The 13199-nt window shown below is 42.1% G+C and overlaps 1 protein-coding gene across 2 annotated transcripts in view; it reads left to right on the top strand.

Moving 5' to 3' along the window:
• The window catches only part of RAB12 (RAB12, member RAS oncogene family), a 29881-nt gene extending 19426 nt beyond the window's left edge, over positions 1-10455 (top strand). The window contains exons 3-6 of one of the 2 annotated variants that reach the window (XM_009252247.4): positions 4288-4426; positions 6622-6711; positions 7336-7440; positions 9244-10455. In XM_009252247.4, the coding sequence (XP_009250522.3) occupies positions 4288-4426; positions 6622-6711; positions 7336-7440; positions 9244-9357 (448 nt within the window). In that variant the 3' untranslated portion in view covers positions 9358-10455. The remainder of the gene's footprint in view (positions 1-4287; positions 4427-6621; positions 6712-7335; positions 7441-9243) is intronic. The other variant, XM_063716847.1, reaches the window with a different exon arrangement.
• The last annotated feature ends 2744 nt before the right edge of the window (positions 10456-13199 follow it).

Below are 13199 nucleotides of genomic sequence, written 5' to 3'. Positions count from 1 at the left end.
CTTATACTGAAAACCAGATGAAAATTACCTAGAATAAAAGTTTATTGAAGTATGTAATTCCTAAAATGCTTATCGAAGACCTTAAATCTGATTGTTATTTAAATTTGTGGTTCAGCGATATTGTGTTAACCACTGATTTCAGAGTAGAAAAAATGCTTATTATTTTTAACTTTTTAAAGAAATGCGGTGTTTCGTAACAGTACTCAAATAGCACAGAATGTTTTTCAACATTAAAAGCATTTGATCGAATCCTAATTTAGACAAGCCATAACTTGTGAGGATGGTAAACCATCCTCTGAAAGATTTAACTCTTTATTGGTTTGGAAGTAGTAAAGTATACCCTAAATGTCTAGGATTAGAGAAATAATTTTATTCATTGACTCTTTATGGAAACCAAATGGTATCTAACTCTGTTCCTTCTCAGCCACCTTGAAGATGACTATTAGTGCGGTCTTTAAGTTGCTTTTAGAAATCCTGAAGAATTCAGTCTCCGTCTATCATATTCTTCAGATTTCCTTTTTTGTTTTTGCAGTTCTGAGGCCAAAATATGAAGTTTCTTTGCCTTGCCTGACATGGCATCAACTGTCTAATTTTTAAACATGTTACCAGCACATGTCTACTGATGGTGTACTGCAGGACCTGGGTGGACAGAAACATACCCACCTCTGCCCTCCTCACCTTCCACTCAGGGCAGCAGGGGATCCTCATATCCTCTCAGGCAAAGCAAATGGCTTTGCTTTATGTGGAAATGAATTTGCCAGTGAGCTTTTCTGCTTGTTTGACAATAAGACATCACTGATGTGAACTAATTTGGTGGCAGCTCTCCTCTGAAGGAAGCCATAAATTATAACAACATAGCCAAGGGGTGTTTTTAGGGACCCAGTCCCACAGGTGCCTAAGGGAAGTGTTCTCCTCCCCTTTGAGGAACTCCCTGCTGTGTGGTGAGAGGCTCTGATGGCCTTGCATGGAAGAGCCTGTTGCCCGCCAGCTTACTCCACTGTGGCGCACTTGGTTGGGGTTCTTTCGGTAAAGCTAAATCATAGATGGTCTTTAAAGAAATCGCTTTGCAAGTGTTAGTCCTTCCTGATTGGAATCCTTCTCCATTGAGCCTTATTGGAATTAGAAATTTGCAGAGGTTCTCAAACAGTTTCTAAGCTTATCATAATACAAGATATAAACCAAAAAGTATCTGAGACAGGTCTCAGTCAATTTAGAGAGTTTATTTTGCCAGGGCTAAGGACACATCTATGACACAGCATCAGGTGGTCCTGACAACCTGTGCCCAAAGTGGTCAAGAGTACAGCTTGCTTTTGTACATTTTAGGGAGACATAATACATTAATCAATACATGTAAGATTTACACTGGTTTGATCTGGACAGGTGAGACAGCTCAAAGGGGCTGGGGCTTCCAGGTCATAGGTAGATTTAAACATATTCTGATTAGCAGTTGGTTGAAAGAGTTATTATCTATAGAAAGCAATGTCTGGGTTACTATAAGGGGTTGTGGAGACCTAGGTTTTATCATGTAGATGAAGCCTCTAAGTAGCTGGCTTCAGAGAGAAGAGACTAAACGTTTCTTACCAGACTTAAAGTATGTGTTCATGTTCATGCTGGAGGGTAGAGTGAGGAATGTCTGACCCCCACTGCCCATCATGGCCAGCACCAGCCTTTCAGGTTAAATTTTAGAGTGCCCTGGCCGAAGGGGAGGTCCGTTCAGATGGTTGTGGGAGGCCTTCAAATTTTATATTTGGTTTAAAAAGGAGAAACAGGGCTCAGCTGGCATCCGTACTGATTGATGTGCTTACGTTCTTCTTGTGGATGTGGCAAGTGTCAGCCTGGAAAAAAAAGAATGCTTTTAGATTTCAAATGAGCAGTTGGGTAATAATGAACTTTACTGTATTTGCAAACCTATCTGGTATTTCTCCTCCCTTTTCCTTTGACCACCTATTCTGTCTAGGGTTAAGAAAATAACAAAGCCAATTCTGGTTTGTTTTTTGTTTTTGTTTTTGTTTTTTTGATATGGAGTCTTGCTCTCTGTCCCCTAGGCTGGAGTGCAGTGGTGCAATCGCAGTTAACTGCAACCTCTGCCTCCTGGGCTCAAGCAATTCTCCTGCCTCAGGCTTGTGAGTAGCTGGGATTACAGGCATCTGCCATCGTGCCCAGCTAAGTTTTATATTTTTAGTAGAGACGGGGGTTTCACCATGTTGGCCAGGCTGGTCTTGAACTCATGGCCTCAGGTGACTTGCCCACCTCAACCTCACAAATTGCTGGGATTACAGGCATGAGCCACCGCACCCGGCCTAACAAGGCTAATTCTACAGCATTTTTCATCAGTGTGGGACTATTGGTCATCTTTTCAACAAAACCAGATATTAACAATCCATGTCAGTTAAAGGAGAGTTGTAGACTTAAGTAGTGTCAATTGTTCTACATTTTCATGTTGTTGATAACTGCCTACCATAGAGGTGTTACAGCTTCCACCATTTTACACAGGAGGAAACAGAGCTCAGCTCAGAGAGGTTGAGTTTTCCAAGAAGCCAAGTCATGGGGCCAAGAATAGTGCCTGGGTGCCATGAGACTCTGCCCACTCCTGCCCTGCTGACAGCAGAGCGACTCAGATACGGCTGTCATCCAAGCCAGGGAGCCTTTGAGCCAGTGCTGCTGAGAAAATTGGGAAAAAGCAGCCTACTGCCCAGTTCCCAGCACATCTTCACTGTTCCTCGGGCTCCCTCCATGTCCATTTCCCTCTGAGTGTAGTAGATTGGGGACTCAGAACCTTCTAGAACAGAAGTTATGGTTTTGTAAGGGGAAGAAATATGGTCAAGTGCACATCTATAATTTAGAGTATTAAATTTCCTTGTACCCTTATGATTTATTCTAGAAGGTCAGCACATTGATTACAAAGCTAATGTTGGCTAACATTAATCCTTCAGGTATGAGGTAAGAAATTAAAAATTACTTTTATGCTTCATTTCTGCACAAAATTTCACTCTGGAAAGATATTTCATTTGAAAAAAAATTAGAAGTTTTACTTCGTACAGGATTTTTGGATCTTTTTTGCTATGAAAATTCTTGTTTTCTAATTTTCAAAATCTTGGTTTGAAAGTAATTGGAGGCTGGGCTGGTAGCTTACACCTATAATTCCAGCACTTTGGGAGGCCAAGGCAGGTGGATCAGGAGTTTGAGACCAGCCTGGCCGACATGGTGAAACCCCGTCTCTACTAAAAATACAATATCAGCCAGGCGTGGTGGTGCATGCCTGTAATCCCAGCTTGTCAGGAGGCTGAGGCAGGAGAATCGCTTGAACTTGGGAGACGGAGGTTGCAGTGAACCAAGATCATGTCATTGCACTCCAGCCTGGGTGACAGAGCTAGACTCTGTCTCCAAAAAAAAAAAAAAAAAGTAATTGGGACTTATTGATGTTTTGTTTGAGTGTAACTTGTTCAGAAAAGCTACTGTGGCTGACAGTAGTGGCTGTGCACAGTTGTCAGTGCAGACTTGAGGAGCTTCCAGTTGCCAGACCCAGATAGAGGCGTTCTCAAGAGCTGGCCCTGCTTGTCTCCACAGACTCAGTGCTGCTGGCCTGACTGTGCCTGCTAGGGTTGTAACTGTGGATCTTCTTTTCTCATCTGAAGTGGTCATTGTAAGCTGCCACATGTGCCCCACACCTGCCCCCAGCACTCTAGGTGGTGGTTAGTGAGCTCTGAGAAATGAATTCTTTGTGGCTTGGAGGGCATTCATTTTCACAATCCTAGGATGCCCACCATTTATTGTGTGTGTGAGCTTGGAGTGGGTCATGCATGTGTATCAAGTGTGTGTTTCTTGTGTGGCATTATTGCTCTTGGGTATGACAAATGGTTTTGTAAATCACCTACAATGTGAATTCTTAGGGATTGATTGTTTGGAAATTCTGTATTTTAAAAACTTTTCCCCCATTTTATTTTAGAAAAACATCATATATTTTGATGTTATATTAGCATTCCTGTTGCTGATTTTCTGTCTCGAGGGAAAAAGTTATTCAGGAGAGTATGTTGATCTTGGTTCATAATCCATCTCCATTAATCTAATTTAGTTGTTAAATACAAAGGTAATTTTCTATGTCATAGTTTTGGTCAACCTAAATTTTTCCTACTTTCTTTAAGTGTGGTCATCAGGTCTAAGAGAAATAGGGGTTACTCTCGTTCCTTTTTCGCAGAAAAACTGCCGCATAATCTATGTTTGCATTGGAATGTGGTGGTGCTCACTTCGGGCATTGTTTGGGAACTGACTTTGGCTGCTTTTTCTTAGGGACACAGCAGGTCAGGAGAGATTCAACAGCATTACCTCAGCTTATTACAGAAGTGCCAAGGGGATCATATTAGTATATGATATCACTAAGAAGGAGACGTTTGATGATTTGCCGAAATGGATGAAGATGATTGATAAGGTAAATGTTGCATTTTTCTGTCCAGTGTGAACTCTCTGCTTGTGAGTCTTAATCATTATTAAAAGAAGGAGGGGAAACACATGTATTGAGCATGTTTTCATACAGACTAAACATCATTTAGCCCACATATAGCCTTCGGGATAGGGATGTAGTCCTGTATTGTGGATGAGGCAAAGAAGAATTAAATTTATCCAGAATCAGGATTTTTCTTCTGGTAGCATGGACTGTCTCGACTACAGAGGCCAAACATGCTCATTCCACTACATCCAGCTGCTTTCATGGAATAGATATAAGACATTTCATTTCTGCGGAAAGGTCACTTGGACACTCATCTCATGCACGTCCCCTGAGTGACAACCTTGAGGAGATGGCCTTCTCCACGGTGCCTGTGGATGTCCCACATGCCTCCATCACCCACTGGACATCTGTCCTCACAATTATAGATGCCCTTTAGCTCCTCATTTTGAACAAGAGGAGCTTAAGTTCTCCTTTGGCTCGTGATTGAATCATACAGATAGGCTTGTGTCCCTGTGGTTAATGTAAACCGTGGGTTCTCCTCTAAGAAACATGTTCCCAAATACACATTTAGAAGGCAGAGCAGTTGGGAGTGGGATGTGATGATATACCATTGACCACATTTTGAGTTTTCTTCCCCTCGTGCAGTAATTTCATGTTTAGTTCTTCTGCATAACAAGCATATGCAATATAAATTGGATTTTATCTACACATTGTATTTAAACCTGTCTGCTAGATAACATTGGAGAATGTTTGCCAGCTTTACCAAGCATGTCATTGATGATGTATGCCTCTTTAAAATGTGTTAGGATTGGTGGCCGGGCATGGTGACTCACACCTGTAATCCCAGCACTTTGGGAGGCCAAAGCAAGAGGATCACTTGAACCCAGGAGGTCGAGACCAGCCTGGGCAACATAGTGGGACTCCATCTCTCTCTCTCTCTTTTTTTTTTTTTTTTTAATTAAAAAAAAAATTGTTAGGATCAGGGTTGCAAGATTGGATCAGACCTGAGGCGGGGCCCCTGCCCCGGCCTGCTCTGCACTGGGCATCAGTCATACCAGGCCCTCCATTGGCACATCAGTGGATACTGATGTTCCCTGATATGGAAGTCACAGAGTGCAATCCTGTGGAAATTAGAAGCGGACAGTCCTCATAGTCTAAAACCTTTAGAACTAATAGGATGAATACAAAATCAAAAGAAATGGCCTAAATCCTACCCCATTTGGTACTTGAGTTTGTGAGTCTGTGCCCAGGTCTTGAGGTCTGATGCTGTCTTCCTTTTGTCATCAACTGCTGCTTTTCACCTTACTTGAGTGAGAGCATCATTTCCTGAGTGCGGGGCCCATTGCCCCAGCCCTGCAGCGGGTGCTGTCACTATTACCCACACCTCCCTGATAAGGGGCCAGCACTCCTCACCTGGCTGCATGACTGGCCCACGGCCACACCATTCAGGTTCCTTTTGTTGCAATCTGTTTCAAATAACTTTTTAGAACAAGTTAGTTGCTCAAGAGATTTTAACCTCATTTTTAAAGAGAAATCTTATTGTGCCTATATGTATTTTTAAACTTAGAAATGTAGCTTAACTTTTTTCCTGGTTATAAAATTAATGATACCTTCATTATAGAAATTTGGAAAATGAAGAAAAGCACAAAAGTAAATAAGAAATCTGTACCTCTGGCATCCTGAAAAACCAAATTGGCTTCACTGTATTTAGCTTTACATCTTGCTTATTTTGTGAATATTCTGTCACGGAGTCCTTCCTGTGTCACTCTGTGTTCTTCTGAAGCGTGTGTTTTTTTAAATGCCTGTGTTTTTAAAATAACTTGATTCTTGAGCCATTTTGTTTGACTTGTAGGTTTTATTCAGTTGATAACCATTTTGAGTGTAGAGCTTTGCCTGTATGTTCAATCATTTCCTTAGAAAGAGGTCTTGGGAATTGTTGGGTCAACAGCCAAGAGCATTGTGGTTCTTAATGCCTGTGCCCCAGTTCTTCCTAAGACGCAGTGAGCCCTGCCTCGCACCACTGCCCAGTCCTGCCTGGGACCTGGTAGAACCTCAAAGACAGTGGAAGTGAATGGACAAATGTAAATTAGCGAAAAATACTGTATCGGTTTATATTTCCGCTGTCAGTATATGGCGATGCCCATCTTTGAAATGTGGCTTCTTTTAAAATTCCACAGTATGCTTCAGAAGATGCAGAGCTTCTCTTAGTTGGAAATAAGTTGGACTGTGAAACGGACAGAGAAATCACCAGGCAGCAGGGGGAAAAGGTGAGAGGGCGTGGGAGGCACGGTTGCTACACACTGTGCTTAGCGCTTGAGGTACTGTTTCTTTTAATAAATTACTTATTTCAAAGATTACAAAGAAATTATCAATACAGTGATAACTCAGTCACATCCTCCTAATTTGTTTGCACTTTTTTGACTTCCTGCTCCTTTAAATTCATTCTGAAATGGAGGGAGAAAAAAACACATTAGTGTATACAGCATTATTATCTAACCTGACATTTTATACAGAGAAACATATTTTAAGCCATAAAGTTGCTTTTATAATTTACTTTAACGTACTTTAAACTTCCTTGGTTTTTGCTAAGGATTGAATCATGGAGAAACGATGCTATTCACATTTTAAATGTCAGATATGTTACACTTTTAGAAACTTAGGCAACTGATTTCACTGGAAGGTCCTGGCATCACCTTAAGGATTTTTATTGTCTTTTGTTTTGCTTATAATGTAAGAATTTGCTACACTTGTGAACCTTATCTTTGAGCATCAGTGGGACTTTCTACCCCTTAATCCCAGCCCTTCCTTTGAAGCTGAGCCCAGAGGCCTCATGCTCACACGCTGGTCTGTGAGGCCCCACACAGAGGAAATAGGTGTGTGTTTCTTCTCAGTTTGCACAGCAAATCACTGGGATGCGGTTCTGTGAAGCAAGTGCCAAGGATAACTTCAATGTGGATGAGATATTTCTGAAACTTGTCGATGACATTCTGAAAAAGGTAAAAAAAAAAAAAAAGAATCTACATTATGAAAGTACATCATCTGAAACCTGTTGTTTCTTTTATTGCTTTTTTATTGAGAATTTTGTATTTAGAACCCAAAATACAGTAGTCGTGCTCAGGTGCAAGAACCAGGTATGGTTGTTAACTCGGCCACAGGCACCCGGCCTGCTGTAGTCGTTTCCCACCCATGGGCTTCTGCTGTCCTTGGGGTTGGTATATGGCATACTCGCTTCACCTTAAGGTACGGCAGGGTAGACTTCACAGGGTATAGCAATGTGCTGTGTTTATTTGACATTTGCTCTTTTTCCCACCCCCATTTTTCTGTGAGAATTCAGATGGAGACCTAGCCAAGTCTGCAGGTGTCTTAGCGGAAAAGAGAGCCCTGTGGTGCTGCGCTTGCATCCCTTCCTATTCTGCTCCCTGGTGGGAGCCACTTCCTTACAGAGACCTTTCCATGATGCTGAGTTGCAAGAAAATTGCTAGACAGCTTCATTGAGCAGCAGCAGTTTCTTCAGGCATCTTTAGGCTTACATTCAAAAATTGTAAATAAGAACTGAAGTTTATGTTATTAAGTGAAATTTGCTCAGTTCAAACATAATTCAAAAGCTTCTAATAAAGTAATTGTTTAGGCTGGGTGTGGTGGCTCACACCTATAATCCCAGCACTTTGGAAGGTCAAGGTGGGAAGATCACTTGAGGCCAGGAGTTCAAGACCAGACTGGGCAACATAGTGAAACCCCATCTCTGCAAAAAAAAATAAAAAATTAGCCAGGTGTAGTGGCATGTAACTGGTTGTAGTAGTCCCAGCTACCCAGGCTGATGCAGGAGGATTGCTTGAGCCCAGGAATTTGAGGAATTTGATACAGTGAGCTGTGATCGTATCTGCACTCCAGCCTGGGTGACAGAATGAGACACTGTCTCTATTTAAAAAAAAAAAAAAAAAAAGTTTATATAATTGCCAAGGTAGGTTATGTCTTTCTTTAGTAAGTATACAACTCCTTGGAATGCAGACCATTTAAAAAATTTATTAATGTATTTTTATTTTACCTGGTTCTGTGAAAATATATGTTTATGAGGTTGATCTGGTCTCTTCTACCATAGGGTATTAAGTAGGCTGGGCATTGTTCATGTTGTGATATGAAGTGTCTTGAACATGGCTTTTTTTTGGCTTAATATTTTAATGTCTAATTGATCTTTAATGATCAGAGACTTTCAATAACAATACTTTGTTTTTTTGTATAATTGTGTAATTTGGAAAGCATTTACAGTTGACCCTTGAACAACAAGGGGGCTAGAGGTGCTGAGCCCCTAAACAGTCAGAAATCTGAGTATAACTTGACTCCCTAAAAACTTAACGACGAAAGGCCCATCATTGACTGGAAGCCTGACTGATAACATAAACAGTCACTTAACACATAGGTTGTATGTTATATGTATTTTATACCATATTCTTAAAGTAAGCTAGAGAAAAGAAAATGTTATTAAGAAAATCATAAGGAAGAGAAAATATATTTACCATTCGTTAAGTGGGAGTGGATCATCATAAAGGTCTTCATCTGTGTCATCTTCACGTTGAGTAGGTTGAGGAGGAGGAGGAGGAGGAGGGTTGGTCTTGCTGTCTCTTCCGGGTGGCAGAGGCAGAGGAGAACGCGAGTGGGGAGGCAGGAGAGGCAGGTGAAACTTGTATTGAAAAGCAGCCATGTATGAGTGGATCTGTGCAGTTGAAACCCATGTTCAAGGGTCAGCTGTATGTGTACCTTGTAAGGTTAAAATGGATTTGTCTTTTTTGTTTATCCTTTAGATGCCTCTGGATATTTTAAGGAATGAGTTGTCCAATAGTATCCTCTCGTTACAACCAGAGCCTGAGATACCGCCAGAACTGCCTCCACCAAGACCACATGTCCGATGCTGTTGATTTCCTACTTTGGAGACAAAGTGGAAATGATTCCTGGAAAGGGGAAAAAACGTTCTATTCTGCACTACAATCATTTTGACAATTTCCTTTCGCACTTTGTAATCCAAGTCAGAGCTATACACTAACTTGTAAATATGCATATATGCAATCCTGGGTAAGTTTTGGTTATAAGTTACCTATTTCCCTCCAAATTATTATATTTCATTCATTGCCCCAGTGTCTAGTGTACATACACTGGGAAACCTAGTACTTCTAATATGAAGAATGGGAGAAATGAAAGGTATAATGTTTCTTGAAATAAATAATATAATTGTCCTTGTTAATTATATTATGAGGACAGAAGATATTCTGATAAGAAGAGAGAATGTGGTGCTTTGCTTACTGTTTTAAAGAAAATTTGTAAAACTAAAGACTTTTTGAAAAAAAGCTATCTTAAGTGCTTTTTCTTTATTTACAAGACATTTCCCCCAGTGGTAGCATCTGCAGTATTGGAGTGTTTCTGCCACGAAGCAAAGCTCCATTCATGGCCGTCATTGAAGGTTATTTATTAATGTTACATAACGGTAGAGTGTTACTAGTTAGAGGGTTGGATTTGACTTGGTCCTAAGGCCGCAGAATCTCTCTCATGGCTTCCTAAGGGACGTACCTTTATGCTTTTAAGAACTACAAAGATTCAATAAAGAAAGAAATGTTTTTGAAACTATAGAAAAAGATTTTAAAACACGCTGCTGTCCTAAACAAATCCTGTTTAAAGGAATTTTAAAGAGATGCATTTTACTATATCAAAGAACATATGTGTATTTGCCTAAACACTCTGTACCTTTGTAATGATAAAACTTCCCCCTTTACGGTGAAGCTTATTCCGATTAAGCCTAGACTGTGTTCTTTTTTTTTTTTTTTTTTTTTTGGTCTGATAATGAATTTGTGAACTCTATCTTTGGTATATCTTTTATTAAACTGCACTGTTTTGTTTAGTCAAGGTAAATAAGTAATTATGTATTTGAATAACTTGGTGTGTCTTGAGTGTTGTGGTATGAAAAGCATTGTGGTCTTTCTACACTAATGAAGTGCAAATAAAATTTTGTATTTATGAATGAAGTTGAGTTGCCATATTTATTTATCCAATTATAAATTGGGTACATGACAGTATTCTCCATGAGCTCCACAGCTTAATCCGTGTTTAAACAGGAAAAGCATAGTCCTCCACTGGGGAAAAGAGTTTGATGGTTTCTCAAAGGGCTGAACATAGAGCTACCATATGACCCAGCAATTTTTATATCCAAAAGATCGAAAGCAGAGACTCAAACAGGTACTTGTACACCAGTGCCCACGGCAGCATTGTTCACAAGAGCCGAAAGGTGGAAACCGCCCCAATGTCCATCAGCAAAATAATGGATAAACAAAATGTGTGTTTTACAAACAATGGGATAGTCATCCTTAAAAAGGAAGGAAATCCTGTCACATGTGCAGCGCGGATGAACCTTGAAGACATTATGCTGAGTGAAATAAGCAGGCCCAGAAGGACTGATACTGCCTGATTCCACTTACATAAGGTATATGGAGCACCCAGATTCATAGAGATGACGTGGGGCGGGAGAGGGGATGAGGCATTGTTTCTGGGTGCAGAGTTTCAGCTGGGGAAGATGGACAGTGGCGATGGCAGCACAGCAGTGTGCAGGGACTTTAGTGCCACTGAACTGTAGCAAACTGTGGATTGTCGTGTCCTCCAGAAGAGATTTTTAGTTCGTGTATATGCCTTTATCAGCCACAGTTGATTACGACTGCTGGTGATTTACCTACCCTCACCTCCCAGCCTGCCCTTCTGTGTTCTGCTCTGTGATGCTGGGGTTGGGGCTCCCAACTATATTTGCCAAACCCTCTTGCTCTTCCTGTTAAAATCTGCTGGTGGAGAGCTAGAAGTTGGCAGGAGGGAAGAAGGGGCTTGCTTGCCATTTTTCCGTTCGCATCAGCCTCCCTGGAGCAACAACAGACCACTGGCTCTAGCCTCCAGCTTCCTGCGGGACCCCTGGCTCCAACCTCACTGTGCCCTGTCAGAGGTACCAGTGGCATCTGGGCTTCTCGGTGTCCTGCCAGCTGGGTCATTCCAGCCCCTGCTGGACTGTACCCTCAGCAGTCCCTCTGCCCCCCAGGGTCCTGCTCCTCCAAGTCTGCACTCCCCTCCTCAGAAGCTTGGACCCAGTCTTGCAGGGGTCTTTCCTCTGAGCTCCTGAGTTGTGGCAGTGCCCTTCCCTTTTTGCCCCCAGGGCCCTAGGGTTGGTAGCTGCTTCCTTCACTTCTTCATTGGTTTAGCATTTGAACAACCATGTAGTCCCCCGTATTAAATCCTTCTGTTTAGCTATCCCGCATTGGTGTCTGTCTTCCTGACTGATAGAGGACCTGGAACCAGGAGTGATCTCAAGAAACAGATCCTCAAAGACAAGTTCAACAAAAAAAGAGGTGGTGTTTGGCATGGGCATTTGTAGCTAATTTAGCAATCTGTGGTCTATTTTATGTTTACAACTCAATCTTAGTTTCTGCATTTTCAGTCTGTCAACTGTAGTATTAACAAAAGTGCTATCCTTGTTTAGTCGGATAGTTTGGGGATTAAAGTTGGACTTTGCAGGAAGGCAGTGTGGTTTATAGCTCTTGAGTTTAATTTTTTTTTCTGAGTTTCGCTCTTCTTGCCCAGGCTGGAGTGCAATGGCGTGATGTCAGCTCACTGCAACCTCCACCTCCCAGGTTCAAGCAATTCTCCTGCCTCAGCCTCCCAAGTAGCTGGGATTACAGGTGCACGCCACGACACCCAGCTAATTTTGTATTTTTAGTAGAGACGGGGTTTCACCATGTTGACCAGGCTGGTCTCAAACTCCTGACCTCAGGTGATCCACCCACCTTGGCCTCTCAAAGTACTGGGATTACAGGTGTGAACCACTGGCCCAGACTGATTAAATTTTTATTCTTAGGTTTTCCCGTAAGTATACTTTTGGGTTTTTCTTCCAATGAATACGATTTGTGAGCGTGGGACTAGGGCTAAATTTTCTAGACTGTTAATCCCCACATTGTCTTAGGGGCTGGTTATTCAGTATCTGTTTGGCTAGTGGTTCTCATGCTGTCAGTGGCCTGTCTCACCTTTGGACAGTCCAACAGTCCGTTGTCTGATCAGCTGAAACGCAGTTTGATCCCTCTAGATTTTTGTTTTGTTTTTTGAGACACACTCTCATCCAGGCTGGTGCAGTGGTGCGATCTCCGCTGACTGCAACCTCTTCCTCCCAAGTTCAAGCAGTGCTTCACCCTCAGCCACTCAAGTAGCTGGGATTGTAGGTGCCTTCCACCACGACCGGCTAATTTTTGTATTTTTAGTGGAGACGGGTTTCACCATGTTGGCCAGGCTGGTTTTGAACTCCTGACCTCAAGTGATCTGTCTGCCTTGGCCTCCCGAAGTGCTGGGATTACAGGTGTGAGCTACTGTGCCCAGCCATTCCTCTAGATTTTTTAAGGGAACTGTCCTATTTTTTTTTTTTTTTAATTTTGGGAGAGGGTCTCTGTCACCCAGGCTGGAGCGCACTCGTGTGATCATGGCTCACTGTAGCCTCGACCTTCCCAGGCTCAGGTGAGCCTCCCGTCTCAGCCTCCTGAGTAGCTGGGACTACAGGTGCATGCACACCACCGTGCCCAGCTAACTTTTCTATTTTTTGTAGAGATGGGGGTCTCACTATGTTGCCCAGGCTGGTCTCAAACTCAGGCTCAAGCAATCTGCCTGCCTCCACCTCCCAGAGTGCTGGGATTACAGGTATGAGCCACCATGCCCAGCTAGGAACTGTCTTTTTGTGGAACAGTCGCAA

Source organism: Pongo abelii, chromosome 17, assembly GCF_028885655.2.
Source record: "Pongo abelii isolate AG06213 chromosome 17, NHGRI_mPonAbe1-v2.0_pri, whole genome shotgun sequence".
Lineage (NCBI taxonomy): Eukaryota > Metazoa > Chordata > Mammalia > Primates > Hominidae > Pongo > Pongo abelii.
Note: the sequence above shows the minus strand (reverse complement) of the source record. Positions and strands in the feature narration are given on the sequence as shown.